Source organism: Podarcis pityusensis (genome assembly GCF_964106645.2).
Source record: "Podarcis pityusensis genome assembly, chromosome: 12".
NCBI lineage: Eukaryota > Metazoa > Chordata > Lepidosauria > Squamata > Lacertidae > Podarcis > Podarcis pityusensis.
Window position 1 is genome coordinate 31362275 of NC_138037.1, and position 20608 is coordinate 31382882.

Sequence of the window (20608 nt, forward strand, 5' to 3'; positions counted from 1 at the left end):
ATTGTATTGGGGAAAGTAAACCGAAAGATATTTTTAAAACAATTTGATTATTTGTGTAGGGAATATCCACTGGGCCAGGGTCCAGTAATTTCCATCTTTCATTGGTTGGAGACAAACATAATGCACTCAAATGCTGCTTAGAAAGTTTCACATGATATTTAGGCAAATTAAGATAAGCTAACAAGCAAATCACCTGTGTACAGTCGCCTTCGCCTTAATGTGAGTCAGGGTTTAACACACCCACCCACCCCACCCACCCCCTATAACCAGAATGAGACAGACAGTAGATCAGTAGAAATGAAAAGATAAACAGTTACCCAAGCCAATAAAAATCCCACCCCTTAGTTCCACTTCCTTGACCAGTTTGAGCCTCAGTGGCCAGATTCAGCCCCTGACTTCTGCAAGAAGGGCTGGGAAAAACTCCATACCCTCCAATATTTCTCCAATGAAAATAGGGACATCCTATCATCATCATCATCATCATCATTATCATCATCCCTCCCATCTGACTGGGTTGCCGCAGCCACTCTGGATGGCTTCCAACATACATAAAAACATAATAAAGCATTCAACATAAAAAGAAGCTTCCCTATACAGGGCTGCCTTCTGAAGGTTGTATAGTTGCTTATCTCCTTGGCCTCCAACATTTCTCTGATGAAAATGGGGATGTCCTAAGGAAAAATGGGACATTCCAGGATCAAATCAAAATCTGGGACTCTCCTTGGACAATAGGTACACTTGGAGGTCTGAGACTCCTGTCCAAGAACCTGGTGACCCACTGCCAGATAGCAAACACACCGTAGTGAGTTAGATGGACAGTGGTCTGACTTGGTCCAGCATCATGCAGCTTCCAGTGTTCCTGATCATGGCTCTCTTGCGCCATGTCTCGCCTGATGCTCAGCTCAGTTGTTCTGGAGCAAGACTTTATTTAGACATTTCTGTCCTGCTCTCCATCCTAAGATCTCAGGACGGGCACAATTATTCATTCCTTGGCTACCAGGACTCTGTCAGTGCAGAGACTGAAAACAACCTCTTGGGCTTTCACCTTCTCCCTTACAATGGTCATCTTCCTTCAGGCAATGGTAAAGAAGGTATTGAGAACACTAGGAGGATCCAAGGTTCACACAGATAGGATCCCAATTCACTTGCTGATTCTGCTGATGGAGAGAGAAGTCTGAGGCTTACTTCCAGTTTGGCCAGGAGTCAGTAAGTAATGAGCCTACCTTAAATTCCAAGTTCACATAGTGTGATTGTGCTAGTCCCCTAAATGTTCCCCTGGCACCTCTTTCCCAAAGCCCAGGAAGCCTCTGCCCACCTTAGGGAGGGAGGTGCAATGCTCACGCTCACGACATTGGGACCTTGTGACATCACACGTGCGACATCCCCTCCCCCATCATCTTTGCAAGCTGGTGCCTCTGGCCCCAACTGTTCCCCTATGAAAAATTCCACTGCACACCACTGCTGAATGGGGATGGGTGGATAGAGTTGAAGGTTTTGGGGGATATGTGGCCCTCCAGATCTTGCAGAACTACAACTTCCATCATCCCTTGGCCATCAGTCATGCTCGCTCGGGCTGATGGGAGTTGTAGTCCAGCAACATCCTGAAGGCCAAAAGCAGGCTTCCTCAACCTCAGTCCTCCAGATGTTTTGAGACTACAATTCCCATCATCCCACTGGTCCTGTTAGCTAGGGATCATGGGAGTTGTAGGCCAAAAACATCTGGAGGGCTGAGGTTGAGGAAGCCTGACCAAAAGCTCCCCGTTCCTGGTCTACAGCTTGCCATTTGCCAAGTTAGGTGCCTGAAGTACAAGATGTGGTACTTTTCCAGAGGCCTAAATGCCATTTTGTGTGGCTTGCTTAATGTTTCTTCACCTGACAATTATTGCAAGGCATTAATCTTAGACTTCAGGAGAAACTCTACAGTGGATGGTTGCCAATGCAAATACTCTTTAATTCCTTGAGCAAGTGGAGACACCCTTTTATTAGGTGTTTAAACAGCTTTCTAAGGCAATTACAACTCTTTTTTGGGGGGGAGGGGAGTGCTTACAATTAAATTATAGTATACAGAATCTGCATGCTGAAACCTACTCATCTGTGTTGTGTGGTCTCCGACTTGGCATCATAACTACACACAAGGTTAGATCCTTAGACAGTTATAAATTACTTTCATGCCCTTACCTTACAATTATCAAAACAGCGAAGCTTTCTTTCACGCACTAGGCTATTATCACACAGCTATAATTCACTTGAGATAGAAACGGTTGTTGGTTCCATCTTCCGCCCATCAGATATGGGAAAGGTGGTAGGGAAAGGGGTGTTGTGCTGCCTTACCATAGAAGGAGTCATGGTTTATCTCCCCAGGAACCAAGCCCCTCCCTGCAATTATTGCAGGACCCACTTAAAAGCATTGTATCATCTGCACTGCTGGATGCCCGGATTCATTATGCTTAAAAGCAAATGGTCCACTTACTTTCACATAGCCTTCTGTGCCAAGATGACATTCCACTTGAGGTGAGTCCAGGGCCGGATTTAGGTTTGATGAGGCCCTAAGCTACAGAAGGTAATGGGGCCCTTTATATGTCCAGCTGTCCTTTGTCAACAACAAATTGTCGCTGGTTTTTGTGTTGAATATATGCTATATGGTAATTTATGGACCTAATATGTATCTAAAGCCATTTGCACATAACAAATAGGAGCCTACACAACACAAAACACTGTTGCTGTACGTAGGTTTTATTTTATTTGTTTTTTATCTTATATTTTGGAAATGTACATCCAGTTTTTTCCTTTAATTTTTTTGGGGGCCCCCAAGAGAGTGGGGCCCTAAGCTATAGCTTGTTTCTCTTATATGTAAATCCGGCACTGGGTGAGTCTCCCGATCCTTTGTTGCCAGATATCTAAAAACATTATGACCCTGCTTTTCAGTTTTCAAGGCAGCATCCAAATTAGTAAAACAATGATTGCAACTATCGAAACTATAAAACAACAGAAAGCATTAGTCAGAAGCCATAAGTGTGCTTCACCTTGGCCAGTTCTAAAGTCTTCATTCATGGATATAGTTGGTGCATCAGCCTAACTTGAGCAAAGGCAACCCTCACTTGATACCTGGGCTTCCAAAGTCACCATCCTTGCTAAATAGTGTGAAATCCTCAAAATCCTTTTCCCAGCTGTCTCACTGTAGAATACATAGCTCTCTTCCCTAACATAAACAACTGTGCATTTCTTTCTAGTTTGTGCAAGTAGTTCCAAGGAACTTGAATCCGCTTTCCATTGTCCGATAATGAATTCAGTTTTCAAGCACAAATATGAAGCCTATTGTTTGGTGGCATAGCGTGAAATAAATATTTGTTTTGATCGGGTGGTTAGCTAGAAAAAAATGACTTGCAAAAGCCTTGTTGTCAAGACATGGCACTCTTCAGGGATAATTCTTGAAAACAGCACGGTTGTGATGAGGAAGATTAATCATGGCAGTGATTTGTGCCTGAGAATCTTCCCATGGCTGTGGCAGTTGCAGCTCTAAGGAAATCTTAATTAAATTATGGTCATGGATATCATGAGCTGATATGACTGAATGATTTGGTCTATGTGTGTGTCATAAGCATTCATGTAATCATGACTGCTACTTTTAATTATTGTACTTATAGTTCTATTGCAGGGACACGGGTGGTGCTGTGGGTTAAACCACAGAGCCTAGGACTTGCCGATCAGAAGGTCGGCGGTTCAAATCCCAGCGACGGGGTGAGCTCCTGTTGCTCAGTCCCTGCTCCTGCCAACCTAGCAGTTCAAAAGCACGTCAAAGTGCAAGTAGATAAATAGGTACCACTCCGATGGGAAGGTAAACGGCGTTTCCGTGCGCTGCTCTGGTTCGCCAGAAGCAGCTTAGTCATGCTGGCCACATGACCCGGAAGCTGTACGCCGGCTCCCTCGGCCAATAAAACGAGATGAGTGCCGAAACCCCAGAGTCAGCCATGACTGGACCTAATGGGGTCCCTTTACCTTTACCTTTAGTTCTATTACTGTATATTGGATTTCTGTTTCTTTTGTGAGTTGCATTGGATATTCATTTGAACCGGAGAGTCGGGCTGAAGTATATAATAATATATAATGAAATAACAACAATAATCTCAACTCTCAAAATTGGCTGCCATATTCAGAGAGGTTCATAACAACAAGCCCAGAAACTAAGAGAGCTAAGTACTTTGACTGATGCGAGAGTATTTCAGAGCTGTGAGTATGGTCCATTATCTGTTATGGTTTTTGAAGCTGAGTGCTCGCCTATTGCTGAACAAAGGGAAAGAGATTCCTAATATTTATGCAAGATCTATGTGTAGAGTGTTGTAGTGTAGAGAAGAGAATTCATGCCACCTCAAAGTGCACCTTACAAAGTGCTTTCAAGCAGCAAACGTTTTTTTATTATTATTGGAACGATGCCAAAGTGGAATGCCTTGTGTTGTAGAAAATTGAGAGTGATACACTGTGAACAAAGAGTCACAATACTTATGAAGCTGAAAATTGAAAAAAAGAAATGTTGCCTGGTGATTTCAATTCCATCTTGCCATTTTACAGCATCCTAAATATTGCCCTGGTGCAATAAAACCTATTTGACTGCATTGTACAACTGCAGGAGAAGGTAAAATAATAAGTACCTGGGCAGAAAAACTGTATCTTCCTGAAGTCTTTTGTCTTATTGCTCTAATTTCTATGGGAAGCCTTCTGTTAGAAGCAGATATTGTCGTTCTACATCTCTGAGCATTCTACTCGTAATCTTATATACTAATAGTGAATTCATTTCCTCAAGTGCCAATGCTTATACAGCTAGCAAATATTCATAATATGAGAACTGTGCAAATTGCAGAGCTCAAGTTGTTAAAGAGGAGAACAGTAGGAGTGTACAAGATTACCCAGGTGGATACAGTAGATGATCTCCCATATTCTGGAGTCAGTGGATTGAATCTGGCGAAAGGCATTTCTAAATCTCGTTATGTTTCTTAATTGGCATATCAAGGCCAAGACGTCTGTGTCACCAACAACTGCATTACGAACTACCTTTGTTAATTATGCAATTTTCACTGTCGACATACTTTCTGCATTTAATTTTCCTCTGACCTCATTGCTTACAATCCACTCCTAACCTGCCACTCCCCTGACCTCTGATCTATTGCATCACTGCAGCTTACTGAGAAGGAGAGGAGGGAGGCGGCAGCATAGTTGGCAAGGTGCGAATGCCCTGGCAGGAGCACCAAACTGGCTCTGGTGGAGAGCTTGCACCACTCTGACCTCATAGTTGCATCACCCTTCCCGCTCTGCCTCTGATAGGCAACAAGAGGTCAGGTGGGCGCCAACCCCCACCATGTGGTCCACTACTGCCTTATATAAAAGATTTGTACCTGAGAAGACAGATCAGCCTCTCACTGGGCCATTTCCTGCCTGACATCATGGAAATGGTGATATTTTTATCAAATCTATCAGTCGCTAAGTGACAAGGGCTATGCATACAGGTTATGTATTTATTTATTTATTTAGATATGTCTGTCCCACAGTACTAATACATAGCAAGTTTCGCTACTGCGTTTACCAGCTGAGAAATGAAATTCTATTTGCATTTAACCTGATACAGCCTTTTTATAGATTCTGTAATAATATTTATCTTGCTGAGAGAGAAAGCCGTATAGGTAGGTGGCTCTTTGAAATATATAAGGTGTTCTCCATCAGCTACCTTTGCACTCCTTATCTTGGCAATTTCTCCCTTATCAAATATTTACTTTGTCAACATGCCCCTCCTTGTCTAAATAAAGTATCTCCTTTGAATGGGTGATACTACATTGCACTTACCTTATTCCAGCTGGTTTGACTTTAAGCCAAATTCAGCTGGCCCTTCTCTGGTGAATAGGAGGAGAATTATAGGAATGGTGTCATATCTATCAGCTGGTGCATATGAGGCAGCGATCCATATTGGGTTACTATTTTGCTCTGTGCTTGAGACCTAGATTTAGAAACTTACTGTAAGCCAATTTTAAAACTTTTTTCTTTATTAATTTTCTCTTGCTCTGTAACTATAGCATTCCTGAATGCCTCTCAGCTCCTCTTTCCTGCATGGGTGGTTGCTGGTTGGTTCCCTCTTTGTAGCCACAATTGCTTATTTATTTATTTTGTTGTTGTTGTTCCAATTTATTTTAAAAAAATTATAACACCAGATGAATTGTCCAATGAATTTCAACCAGTTTCCCCTCTATCAGAAGGTACTGCATTCCTATATCCACTTATATGGAAGCAAGTCCTATTGAATTCATTGAAACTTTCTTCAGAATCAGCATGTATTGAGTTAAACCACAGAAGTTCAATTCACCTCTGATGAAGGCATTTGTGAAGCACGTTTAGCAGTTTGTTCTATTTCAGCACCTGGTTAAAGTTCACCTGTTCTTCTTTTTCTGGCTGGCTTTTGTGCTGTGGCCATTAAAAGGATTTGATACACTCAGTACATAAGGAATGTATTTTCAGTTCTGTTTTCCAAAACTATGGGTTGACGTCACTTGGATTTCTCCCAAGATGAGCACATGGGAGAACATCTGAACTGGCTCCTTGGCCCACCCTAATCTGTGTTTAAGTTATTAATTCGGCCTGCTCTTCCACTCCCCCTCCCTCCAGCACCATAAAAGCTAAGGTTGTTTTAAGCCACTGAAATTAAAAAGGAGTCAAGTCAGGCTTCTCCAGCCTGACTACAAATTCTACCATCCTTGATTATTGGCTTTGCTTTTTCTCTGGGGGTACTCAAGGGTAGGGGGAGCAGGTGGTGCTGTGGTCTAAACCACTGAGCCTCTTAGGTTTGCGGATTGGAAGATCGGCGGTTCGAATCCCCGTGACAGGGTGAGCTCGCATTGCTCTGTCCCAGCTTCCAACCTAGCAGTTCAAAAGCACACCAGCATAAATAGATAAATAGGCACTGCTGTGGCAGGAAGGTAAACAGCATTTCTGTGCGCTCTGGTTTCCGTTATGATGTCCCATTGCACCAGAAGCAGTTTAGTCATGCTGGCTATATGACCCGGAAAGCTATCTGTGGGCAAATGCTGGCTCCCTCGGTGTCAGGATGCTGTCAGCGGCTCCAAGCTAGTTGCCCAGAAAAATATAAAGACAAGGAAAAGTTTCTTACCATCCTTTTTTATTTCGATCTTTACAGAGAGAGGCTATAGAACCCAGCCTCTTGGATAATGGTGTTGTCCCAAGTGACTCTTCACACCCCGTCTCTCCCATTTGTCACTTCTACGGGTGCTGCTATGTGCCCTCTGTCTTCGAGCTCTTTGCTCTCCTACTTTTAAGGCTTGCCGGGTTCTGGGAGATGGAGGGTCTGGAATGCTTTCTAATGACACCGTGTCAGCCAGCTGCCACTTCAGTTCTGCCTGTTCCTCCTCTCCCATTATTTCCCAACTTTTACCCTCATCTGCCTCTGAGCTGTGACCTCCTGCAAACCACTGTTGTAAATCTATACTGTCTTCTTCCTCCTCCTCCCCCCTGGGAGGGTCAGGATGGGGAGGCGGTCTCCACCATTCCTCGTCTGCCCAGTCCCTGACACTTGGCCTCAAAAGTTAGATGAGCGCCCCAACCCCATAGTCACCTTTGACTGGAATTAACTGTCCAGGGGTCCTTTACTCTTTTTTTTTAACCTTACTCAAGGGTAGGCAGTACAGTCGTACCTTGGTTCTCAAACAGAATGCATTTCAGGAGTTTGACTCCTGGAACTGTTCGAAAACCAAGGCAGAAGCAATGGACGTTTTGCTTCCGAAAATCGTTCGAAAACCAGAACACTCACTTTCGGGTTTTGATAATTCGGGAGCCGATTTGTTTGGGAGCCAAGGTGTTTGAGATCCAAGGTACGGCACCTTAAAAAAACACACAAAATGTTAAAACTTCGTGGTGAGTATTGGCACCTTTTATTCTTAAAAAAAAGGCACTTGATGGGCCCGAGGGAATGTAAAACATCTGTAGGATTCTTGGTTGGGAAAGCCTCAGTTAAGTTATTAACAGCCCCGGAGAGGGGAAACCCACAACCTGAAAAATGCAAAAAGCTGTTAATATAACAGACATGACCATAGCATCCCTGGAAAGGTCATTACAGCCCATCAGTCAGGGACTGTGCTTATGGCACTATATGCTGCTCACACACAGAAGCAGCCAAGGCACTCAAAGAAGGCAGTGGTAAGATTCCCCCAGCACACAACCCTGCACAGGCAGCGTCCTCCTCGTTGAGATTTCCATTCCACCTTAAGGAGCAGACGTGTGGAACTGGTGCGTGTCACATGTCTGTTTACATTCCAGCACAGCTTGCTGGGAACTTCCGTTGTGTGTATAGCTTTTGCTCTCTGAGAAGAGGGAGAGAGAGAGACGACATGTTTCTTTGTCCTGATTTATGATTAATAAATCTGTAGTTGTAGTATGCTTCCACAAGCCTCACGCCTATTCTGTGTGCGCAGTTCGATCTGCTGATAGTGTGCCCTGGCTTTGAAGCCCTTGTCGCTGATTTATGTCGGAGCAGATGAGTCTTCACAGTGAGATGGCTGGAAGGAAATGGCCCAGTTGGGCCTAGCCAGCTGGCCTTGCGGCCCTCTGCATGTTGACACTCCAGAGCAACCGTGGCACAGAGGAAAGGGGGCTTTCGTTCTTCTCCCATGCTCTTTTCCCAAAGGAATTCATACTCCCAGGCTTATTAGTTGTGGACAGGAAAATATACAGCTACCGCTGTTCCTGTCCTGCCTCCTCACTTCATGGCTAAGAGCAGAGTCTGGGTGGATCTGGGAGTGATGTCTATTGGAGAGACGTCATCACAGAGTGACAACCTGAATCCCACCCCTCCTCACCCCTAGCACTGTGGCTCCAATTCAAATCACCTCCCAACTGGCTTATTGCCCAAGAAAAATATCACGTTAGTATATCCCATCACAGAACTTTTGTACCATGCCAAATGTAGCCCTAAATCATGCAACATCTTTTTTTAAAAAAAATCAATTTTCAAAATTATCCCAGATTTCTCACGACGCTGCTAATAAAGCCATTGCTAAAAATGACTGGATTTTTCTTTTTCTGATTTTGTTTATTTACCGTATTTTTCGCTCTATAAGACGCACCAGACCACAAGACGCACCTAGTTTTTGGAGGAGGAAAACAAGAAAAAAAATATTCTGAATCTCAGAAGCCAGAACAGCAAGAGGGATCGCTGCGCAGTGAAAGCAGCAATCCCTCTTGCTGTTTTGGCTTCTGGGATAGCTGCGCAGCCTGCATTCGCTCCATAAGATGCACACACATTTCCCCTTACTTTTTAGGAGGGAAAAAGTGAGTCTTATAGAGCAAAAAAATAAGGTACTTACTTGAGTCTGGGTGCTTGGCTTTTGTTTCTTTTTATCGCAAACATGGTGAAAAGAAGAAGGAAACAACGTCTGCTCACGTGAACAACAAGAATAGCCCATCAATCCTAATTTAAACGGGCACATTAATCTAAGCAGTCCATCTGTCCAAATAGATAGCCAAACAAGCAGATGATAACAAGATTATACGTTCAAATGCAGAAAGGGGAGTAAGATATTCAGATCTTTGCATAATGGATGGTGAGCATTTTATCTTTCTCTTTCTCTTTTCGTTCTGAAGGTCTTGGGACGGAAACCAGAACTTCGTGAGGGTGATGATAACGATGATGAGGCTGCTGATATTACGAACAGGAAAAGTGCCAAACTCTACATGGTATGAGCAGAATCGCCAGCTTACTGCAGGGCTGTTTCTGAACAGAACCCTGTTTCAACTTTCGAAGTCATGACAATATGTGTTTGTTTGTTTTTTAATTACTTGAATGCAGATTTGTAGCTGATCTAAATGTGAATGTCCTGCATCCTTAGGTATCAGACGCCAGTGGATCCATGAAGGTTTCGATTGTTGCAGAGGAGAATCCTTTCTTGAGGGCAATGCTTTTGTCTGAAGAGTGCTTTATACTGGATCACGGAGTAGCTAGGAAGATATTTGTGTGGAAAGGTATGTGGCAAATCTCTTTGCTTCTCTTTTAACATTACAATATTATAATTTACTATTATAATCAACAAAGGCATCTGGGAGTTACGCTCTCCTTTTGCCATTGTAATTTTTCCTTCTGCTTTGTTTTAACAAGGTAAAAATGCTAATCCAAGTGAGAGAAAAGCAGCCATGAAATCGGCTGAAGAATTCATTCAGCAAATGAATTATCCTGCCAACACTCAGGTATACCTATGCAAGGAACAACCGTACTTTCTGTTTTTTCTCAAGTAAACCCCCACAGGTGACTAAGGTCACTTCCAGATGACCTGTTTGTCTGTTGTTCATCTTAATTTGTTTCCAGGGAGGCTAGATGATGTTGCTTCAATTGATACCTCACACTTTGGGGTGCATTTTCCTGCCACTTTTCTTGTTGCAAAAGGTGTGGTTTTGCAGGGGTAGGTGGGGAGCATTTTTGTTGTTTGAGAGCACCAATTCAAATTGAATTGTGCAACCTGAATTTGCTGGTATGTGGATAAATCACACCAGAAAACAGTGGCAGTCTGTAACTACCCTTAGTATAGTTTATATAAGGCCAGCCACTGGTATTATTATTATTATTATTATTATTATTATTATTATTATTATTTATATACCGCCCTATACCCGAAGGTCTCAGGGTGGTTCACATAAAAGGATCACAGTATATAAAATTAAAATAAAAGCAATAACCCAATAATGCCCCCCAAAAAGAGCTACATTTTAAAAGGGTATGGGATGTTGATCGGGTCAACCAAAGGCCTGGTTAAAAAGGAACGTTTTTGCCTGGCACCTAAAGGTGTATAATGAAGGCACCAGGTGAACTTCCCTGGGGAGAGCATTCCACAGACTGGGAGCCACTGCAGAGAAGGCCTGTTCTTGTGTTGCCACCCTCCGGACCTCTTGAGGAGGAGGCACACGAAGAAGGGCCTCAGAAGATGATCTCAGTGTCTGGGTAGGCTCATATGGATAAAGGTGGTCCTTGAGGAATTGTGGTCCTGAGCTATTTAAGGCTTTATAGGTCAAAACCAGCACTTTGAATTGGGCCCGGAAACTAATTGGTAGCCAGTGCAGTCTGTCCAGGATCGGTGTAATATGCTCAAACTGTCTTGCTCGGGTGAGCAACCTGGTATAGGGGGCTGAGGTAGAAATGATGAGGCCAGTCTAGGAACACTCTCACTTAAAATTTCAAATACACTCCCCCTTCTGATATGGCAGCATGTTAAGAAAATATACCATTGCGAAAAAGTGGCAAAACTATAAACTGGGGAGAGGGAACCTGCAGCTTTCCAGAAGTTGCAGGACTGTCATCACCCCTAATCACTGGCCATACTTGTCAGCCCTTGCTCCTGTCTGGTATATATTTAGAGATTCGATTAACTGGTGACTGCTTCTCTTCTCCCATACATTAGCACACAGCGGTACACTAGAAAAGAAGGAGAGCTGTCAGTTATAGGCTTTCCAACCCTTTGCTTCTTGGTTTCAGATTCAGGTTCTTCCAGAAGGAGGTGAAACACCGATCTTCAAGCAGTTCTTTAGAGACTGGAAAGATAAGGATCAAAGCGATGGCTTTGGAAAAGTGTACGTTACAGAGAGAGTGGCGAGGATTGAGCAAGTTGAGTTTGACGCTACCAAGCTGCACGAGTCTCCGCAGATGGCAGCCCAGCACAACATGGTTGACGATGGCTCTGGGAAAGTGGAGGTATTTATTGACATCTAGCTCCCCGGTTTCTCTTTTAGCTGCTGTTCTGCTTTATGGTCGTAGTTTTGCAGTACGTTCGTACCCTGGATCCCAAACACCTTGGTACTCAGACATTTTGGCTCCTGAACGCTGCAAACACGGAAGTGAGTATTCCGGTTTGCAAACGTTCTTTGGAACCCAAACGTCCAACAGGGCTTCCGCGGCTTCTGATTGGCTGCAGGAGCTTCCTGCAGCCCGTTGGAAGCCGTGCTTTGGTTTGCGAACGTTTTGGAAGTCGAACAGACTTCCGGAACGGATTCCGTTTGACTTCCAAGGTACGAATGTACTTTGTACCTATTTTCCCCATTCCCATACAAATACATCTAGTACATGGTTTTATGGGGGGGGGGGGCTAGATTGTGTATGTGACATACAACTGAGTCTGAGAAATACCTGGAATCTGAACCCTGTACATGGGGGAAGGGCTCCTCTGAATGCAGAATCCACTGCAGTTGTGGAGAGGTTCTGTTCTGACTTCTGCTTTTAGCATTGTTACAAAAGTTGGGTGCCTCCCCCCAATCTTTGCCGAGCAGTAGCAAGAGTCCAGGGTGCTCCAGGCACTCACCCCGGGGGTCTGTGCTCCTTTGGAGAATCAAGACATGGAGGAGTATGTTATAGCTTTAAGAAATATGCTTTGTTCACCTGTTTACACCTTCAGTTTACATGGGGGGGGGGGAGTCCAGATCTTACAGCATGGTCATTTCAAGACAGGCTTGGACCCCACATCAATGCAGCCCTGGAGCTCAAGGCATCTCTCCCAGCAGGCCTGCAGCCAGCCTGCCCAAGATGGATCCCAGTCTCTCTTCTTCCTCCTTCTACACAGCAACCTTTGTCAAAGACTCCCTTTCCCTGTCACCTCACAACCTTCCAAACACCCAGTCTCTGTTCACACCTCAGGGCAATGGGGAAAGCACAGTTCTCTTCTATTGCCTGTGGCCTTGTATTGTTTCTTAATGGGCCTTGCTCGGCCAGGTCATTTTGCATACACAACCTAGGAATTCCTCTGCAGCTGGTATTTCTCCTTTCATACCCCAAATAATCAAAATCCTACCATTTATTGATTTCTAGAGGGTACCCAAAAATATAACAGTATTATACTGGAGCCTAGTATACTTACATTTAGGGGGATTAATGTAGCTCAGTGGTAGAGTATCTTCTTCGCCTGCAGAAGGTCTCAGGTTCAATCCCTGATAACGATAATTGATTGTGATGCCTAATAGTGATAGAATACATCTCATGGCCTTTTGGACCTACTGTTTACATGGGAATTGATTGCAGTGCATGAAAGCTTCAGCTACAATTAATCAGATTAGTGTTTCTGCTGCAACCAACACAGCTAACCAGCTCTCTTGAATCTGTCACCTTATCAAAATGCTCTGTTTTGAGAATTTTGCAAATGCTCTTCCCCCGTGACATCTTTCATGTCTTAGATTTGGCGCGTCGAAAGCAATGGCAGAATCCCTGTGGAACCTCAGAGCTATGGGCAGTTTTATGGTGGAGATTGCTACATCATACTCTACACCTATCCCAAAGGACAGATAATCTACACATGGTATGTTTAATGGAAGCCATGCTGCTTCTTAGCTTACTGTTGTTTTTATCCTTGATGCATTGCAAGGAGCCTCTCTGAAAACCAGTATCCCCTTTGGCGGCCGCAAGATGTTTTGGTGCCAGGAGCAAAGGGCAAAAAGATCCCTCCCCCATTCCATAATTGGAAGCTGATTGGACTGGCAGCTGAAACATCCTCTCCCCCCCCCCCCCCAGAATCTGCCACCTGAAGGAGCCACCTCACTCTGCCTGATAACACTGTGCCTGCATCAGGCCTTCAGAATCGGACTGAGTTGTGCTTTAAATAGCTAAATCTGCAATAGGGACACTCCAACTTTGGCCAATGGGAAGAGCCGTCCTGCCTCAAACCGTGGGGCATAACCCAGTTCTACATTCTAGAGCGAAACCTGAAGGGATTGACCTGAGGAGTTCTTGGATAAATGAGTGATCACCTAATCCATGATCTCTTCAGGTCCCACATGCTCCATACTTAATATTGCCCTATCAATAACCTCCCTGAATCTTTTGGATGGGGTCGGCTACTAATTTTGGGGGTAAGCTTTGCAGTTCCGAAGGCAATTGCGGGTTCTCCCAGCTGGTCACCACTGCCACTCCCCTGTGCTTTGACTCCTATAGTCAGGAGCTTCACGTTTCAAAGGGGACTTGCGTTTTATCTACGTCTTCTCCATCCACAGGCAAGGAGCTCATGCCACCCTAGATGAGTTGACTACTTCAGCGTTCTTGACAGTTCAGCTCGACCGGTCACTAGACGGGCACGCAGTCCAGGTTAGTGCCTTCCTGATGAACCTGAAAATATTGATGGTGCAAACAGGAGGTCACACAAGCAACTTGAAAGCTACATTCTATTTCTTGCATACAGCAGTTCTCAACCTGTGGGTCCCCAGATAGATGTTGTTGGACTACAACTCCCATCACCCCTGAGCTCTGTCCATCTGGGGTGATGGGCGTTGTAGTCCAACAACATCTGGGGACCCACAGGTTGAGAAAGGCTGGAAGCCCATGCTCCCTATTGCCCTCCAAATGATTTAAGGGCAACTATCTGTGAGCGGGAAAGACAAACACACACACCCTGTACTTGTGGGAGCTCCTGTGCCTTTGGAAACCCTAGAAAAGCAGGGTATAGGAGACTTTGCCATTGCAGGTTGTGACTTGTGGACACACGGAGGGAGATTGAGATGCCCACTTCTGTATGTTCCCCCTTCATTGCATATTTAGTTAACCCCTATTCAAAAACAGGATCACAACTAAGGTTGGGGCGGGAAGAGAAATTCCATTAAGTTCCCATGTAAAGTCGGACCTAATTTGCACTTTCTGAAACAATAATGCAAAGTAAAATACAGTTATCCTTCAGCGACACACTTCTGCAGCCAAGTAATATAAACAAAAATGCATTTGCTAGTGTAAAAGGTTAACATAGTTGCATATATTAGTGAAAAGAACATGCGGAAATGCGTTATATTAACAGAAGCCGCTTTGCAAAAATGTGTATATTAGGCAAAATTGCATACAGAAGGGTGTCAGGAGAAATCCACAGTGCTGATGAGTTTTTTAGGAGGGCTTTTTGGAAAAACAAAATAGCAAACTCATGTGGAGAACTGAGCTTCACACTGAAAAAAATGAGAACCTGAGAGAAACCAAAACTGACCTTCCATCCTTAATCACAATACACTTGTGGTGAAACTATATTTTTTGTCACTAGATGGCACTGCAGGCTACATTACAATAAAAGGAGGCTCTTGAAATATTGTTTATCTTTGAAAGTAGTCCTGCACCATATTTCCCTGGGAGTCTTTTCTGGACCTGTAAATGATTGCCTTCTCCATTGCACAGGCAATTTGTGGTGTGTGAAGTTGGTTTCATTTGGCCAACTCCTCCCTTGATCACACCTGTACAACCCACTGTCAGAGCAGCCTCAATTGCAACCACCTGCAAGGAGCGCAGGGCGAAAAATTGGCTTCCAAGTCCTGCACGGGTTGTGGGGAGATAGAAGGAAGAACTTCCTGCAGTCTGTGGACATCTGAACAGTTTCTCTTGATCTGAACAATTACCAAGTTGCACTGAGAGGGAACGCTGCACTACAGAATGTGGACTAAATTGTGGAGGGCGCCAATGAGATTGTGACTGACATGGATTAATGTCTGCCTCTGTGGAGGCTGAAATGCCTATTGTGGTGGGTTTGGAGATTCCAGTCCCTTCCCCCCTTCTCACCTGTGAGGAAGGTGGGTTCCTGATCTCCTGCCCCTGCTATCCTGTTCAGCCGCTAGGGCAGATCTGTTGCTTTTGTGAGCAGTCAGTCCAAACACAGCCTGCCCACTCCTGCGGCATTGGACTATCTGGTACCTGAGTGGGAGGATTCATGGTCCTACTTTTAAAAGACATCTAAAGACAGCTTTGTTTAGGGAAGTTTTTAATGTTTAAACCTGTATTGTGTTTTTAATATTTGATTGGGAGCCGCCCAGAGTGGCTGGGGAAACCCAGCCAGATGGGCGGAGTATAAATAATAAATTATTATTATTAGATAATGCACCCCAAAGATCAATTGATAATGCATTCCAGGGATCAGTTCTAAGAAAGAGCTCTTCTCGCTTCCTTCTTTAACGGCAGCCTTCTTGATAATCAACCTGGTTGGTGCATTTCCATTCCCAGATGGCTTTATGCTCCTTGCCTTTCTCCCGGCTCCAGGCAGGTACACAAACAGGGCGCTGCTTCCTGCTACATTTAAATGCAAATCTCAAATCTGAACCAAACACACATGCGCACACCAGAATGTTATATGAGGAATATTTAGATTGCAATGGCACGCTGCGTTTCTGCTTCCGTGAGAGGCAGGTTTAGAACGCCACGGCTGCACACACACACTGTAGTCACGTCAGCTTGAATTATTCAAGAGAAACGTGCCACTCTTCATTCTTGCCAACTTCCAGCGAAGCATCTGTTGGCCAGGGCAGGCCAGGGCAGCAGGCAGCCTCGTAAAAATCTGTTTCTGTGCTGTTCCCTTCAAACGTCGCTGCAGATCAGAGTCAGCCAAGGAAAGGAGCCCCTGCACTTGTTGAGTTTGTTCAAAGACAAACCGCTCATTGTTTACAAGGATGGGACATCCAAGAAAGGTGGACAGAAGCCTGCTGCTCCAACACGCTTGTTCCAAATCCGCAGGAACCTAGCATCCATCACCAGGATTGTCGAGGTAAGAAATAGGCATTCGGAAACCTGTTCTCCGTGTAGCAAGATGAAATGGACTCCAAATTCCAGAGCTGGGGACAAACTAGATGAGATGGTAGCAGACATGTGTGTCTGCATGCAGATGTGCCCCAGTCAGGTAGAAAGGTGTGATAAGACCCTAGCAAGCTGTTTTCTATTGAGAGAGGTTCATCTAGCTCAGTGCTGAATACACTGATTCCGTATGTATACAATCAAAGCAGCTCTCCTCTTTGGATTTTCAAAGCATGGGGAATCTCCAGATTTGAGGAAGAGATAGGGCGGAGTAGCAGTCATCGTAGGAGAATGCCATATGAGGGGGGAATTAAAATGGGCGCAAGGGGTTCACAGTCCACATGAAACCAAGGTATGGGCAGGCCCAAGCAGCACCACTCCAGGGCTTCAGAAAAGAGACATCCTTGGCCCTCTGGAGCAGATTCAGGGAGTCCTGTTGTGCTACTGGGCATTCTTGCAGTGTCTTCCATTTGTGCAACCATTCAGCTGAATGGCCCTGTATACTGATTTCAGGTCCCACATATGAATGTTTGCTGATTAGGTTGTATCATTGCTGCACTGAAACTGGATTATATTGAAGCTCGTATGTATTTTTCAGTATTATCCAGATCCAACTTTTATGAGTCAATTGAAAGTCCTGCCAAAAGCTCTTTCCTAAGAAGTTGTTGTTGTTGTTGTTGTTGTTGTTATTTATTTTGCTGGGTGGGAGTGGAGATGTGTGTACAGCAAAACCTTCCTTTCACTGCTAGTTTATTTTTAACATTGTAATTAGGACTCTCTCTTTGTGTTGGCCTTTAAGAGCTTGCAACTTGAGTCGCACCTGTGAAGTCAGAGGGATTGTTCTGGGCTTAAATTAATGTTGCAAACTGCAAAAATGGGAAAGAAATAAAAAAGAAGAAGCAGGAGCATAGCTGTCAACTTACAGATTTGAAAATAAGGGACCAGCAGCCTTGAAAATAAGGGACCAGCAGCCAAAATAAGGGACCTGCAGCCTCACCTGTTCAAGGCACTCCAGTCTTCCTGTCCTCCTGCAGTCTGGTCAAACTCATGCTGGTAGCTTCGAGAACACTGTCCAACCAACTTTGTAACCAGAAGTTCAACTGAATAGAATCTGAATCACATGCACCACAAGGCCTATGCAGCCTCAACTTAAGATGGCTCCCCGGCCTGGCTTTGCACTGCAAAGTTTGCAGCAGCATGTGCAACAAAATGGCGTCCAGCATTCAAAAACCCCCTCAGCTTGCATTAACTAGCCACACACAAGGCATGCAAGCTCCACCCCCCAGTTGTTCTCAGACTTCTTATTGGGTGAGCAACACAGCCAAGCAACACAGTTGGAGCCTCCCTCCTCCCTGGCTGGCAGGGAGGGAGGGAGGGAGGGAGAGGAGCTACTTACTTTGAAATTTAAGGGACATCATTTAAGGGACATCTATCAATAAGGGACAGTAGCGGGACATGGCGCTGGAATAAGGGACTGTCCCTTCAAATAAGGGACACTTGACAGCTCTGAGCAGGGGACTGATGCAATCTCACTCCTGTCTCAGGTTGATGCGGATGCCACTTCATTGAATTCCAATGATGTTTTTGTTTTGAAACTGCCAAGTAATGCTGGGTATACCTGGATTGGGAAAGGAGCAAGCAGAGAAGAAGAGAAGGGGGCGCAGTATGTAGCTGGTGTCCTCAAGTGCCAAACCTCAAGGATTGAAGAAGGCCAGGAACCAGGTGAGCACAACTCTACAATTCTAGCGTTCTATTATTTGATGCAGGAAATGTCCACGGTCCTTGACATTCGGGAAAATGGCTTCCTAATATTACTGGCCATATCAGTGGTGTAGCATGGGTTGCCAGTGCCCAGGGCCATACAGAGGAGGAGGTGGGTGGGAGGGAAATGGACAGAGTATGCACGCACTTTCAACTGCCTAACAGCATCCACATCATCCAGGAGATCGCAGCTAAAAAAAGAAGAGTCGTTCTGTTGTCTAGAGAGCTCACTTCCTGGTTTCCATGGAGGAGCCCAGTGATGGAAACACACAGCTGTATTGAGGCAGCACCCAGTGTTGAAATTTTACACCCCTAACAACCTTGTTTCCTCAACACTTGCTCGCAGGGCATTTCACCAAAGAAGTGTTTTTGTTGTATCTTCCAGAGCCATTTTGGAGTGCCCTTGGTGGAAAGAAAGAATACCAGACATCAGCACAGTTACTGACTGAGTCCGAAGACCATCCCCCACGTCTTTATGGCTGCTCTAATAAGACTGGCAGGTTTATAGTAAGTATATGGCAGATAGTTTCTGCTCTGTCCCTTGATTACTATGGTCATTCCATCTCTGGGTCTTAAATGAGATTACTCACATCCTTTGCAGGGCAAGGAAGAACATCATTTGCAGGGCATAGAGCAAGTTTGTCGTAACATGGAGGTCTCAGACGTAGGCTGCCTTATAGTTGATCATATTTCGAAGGAATGCTGCCCCACCCACTGACAATCCTGCCATTCTGTCTTTTATTTTTCCCCTTTTCATTTCCTTCTGGCCAGTGTTTTTCTCCTTTTCCACTGAGCCACCTAGCAGTATATATATTTTTATTTGTAATACACTGTGGCTCAAAGGCTTTGTCAAAGAGAGCCAGAAAACCTCTGGATATATAGCTGTGCTATGTTTGGAGTTCGATACATTCCTTTTGCCTTGAGAAATGTAATAGGTGTGAAAACAGAAGGGTCCTTTAAGAATTCTGAGTATTCAAGCCCAGAATAAGCAAAGAAGATATTGATTAACTGAGTCAACACTGGTGGATAAAAATGTAGGTCACACAAAGGATCTTCATGAGGCATGGATTAAAACATTTATTCCAAGGAAAGCTTTGTTGAATCTCTCCCTTTCTCTCTTTTGATACATACAAACATACATACATATACACAGTGCTGCATATACATACATATAATTTTTAAAAAACTAGAAGAAACATTTTCCAGGACCACTTTTCATAATACAAACATTGATAACCAATAACATTAATTAAATAAAAATAAGACAGAGAGATTCTTATCTGCTCATTGCTTCACCTAAATGTCTAATAAATCATGGCTGACTTATAGGCTCTACATACTTGCATACTAAGCTGGTACTCCATTGAGATCTTCCAATTTTACTATATAATTAAGTCAGAACAAAACACAGGAAGCTTTGAGGAAGAACATATTAATGGAACAAAGCTTGGCTTGATTATGAAAACACATACTTTCTGCAGTGTAAGAGGGCTTACATTTTGTTTCAAAGTTGTATGAGAAGGACTGAAATATCCAGTTTAATTTTATCGTTTAGCAGCAGTCTAGTTGCTCTGTGTACAAAGGGAGAGGGAGATGAACTTTTTAGTAGTCACTATCCTATTTTCTCTTATTGGTAGCTTTATATTGTATCGAATGGTGGCGGCTTACTCATTAGTCAAGTAACGAGTGCAATGCAAATTCCCACACACATCTGCCCTAATTTTCTAAAACGCAATGTTCTGTACCAAAAAAGTGTTTCTCTTTAAAAAAATAATCTGCTAATTGGTTTTAAAAAATAAAGTAATGTCACCGGGTGTCTAGTTAATTTAACAGATTTACTGCATTTTATTCTTTATTTAAATCCTTTCTAAACCTGGTTCCTCAGTGCAAGCACAATATGTCCATTGCTTATTAAAAATAAATCATCAGCAGCCTCAAATTCACTGCCTGGGTAAGTTTCCAGACAGCTAAATAACAAGCGCTGCCATAGGTGTAATGCCACCTGGAACATTTCTGTCTTATGGCTAGTCCTAGATTCTGATTGGCCAAGAAGGATGTATTCCACATTATTTGGTTTGTGAAAATATGGGTGCCTCCTGACTGTCACCATTTTGTAGGAGGAATTCAAGCACATACATCAATTTAGGTGTGTGCAATTAAAGTAGATTAAAGCATTTTGTTGTGCAACAAATCCATTTTTTAAAAAAGGAATGAAGCCTTTCTGAGGTTTGGAACGTGATGGGGAAATGCACTGGAAAGTGTGGGATGAAGAAATTATTAATGGAAAGCCATATGGACACC

At 43.9% G+C, this 20608-nt stretch overlaps 1 protein-coding gene across 1 annotated transcript in view; it reads left to right on the forward strand.

Annotated features, from left to right (window-relative positions):
• SCIN (scinderin) overlaps positions 1–20608 on the forward strand; it is a 44338-nt gene that overhangs the window by 15073 nt on the left and 8657 nt on the right. The window contains exons 5-13 of the mRNA XM_080974753.1: positions 9634–9726; positions 9879–10011; positions 10145–10233; positions 11513–11728; positions 13198–13319; positions 14011–14101; positions 16350–16520; positions 18091–18268; positions 18693–18814. Of these exons, the coding sequence (XP_080830879.1) occupies positions 9634–9726; positions 9879–10011; positions 10145–10233; positions 11513–11728; positions 13198–13319; positions 14011–14101; positions 16350–16520; positions 18091–18268; positions 18693–18814 (1215 nt within the window). The remainder of the gene's footprint in view (positions 1–9633; positions 9727–9878; positions 10012–10144; positions 10234–11512; positions 11729–13197; positions 13320–14010; positions 14102–16349; positions 16521–18090; positions 18269–18692; positions 18815–20608) is intronic.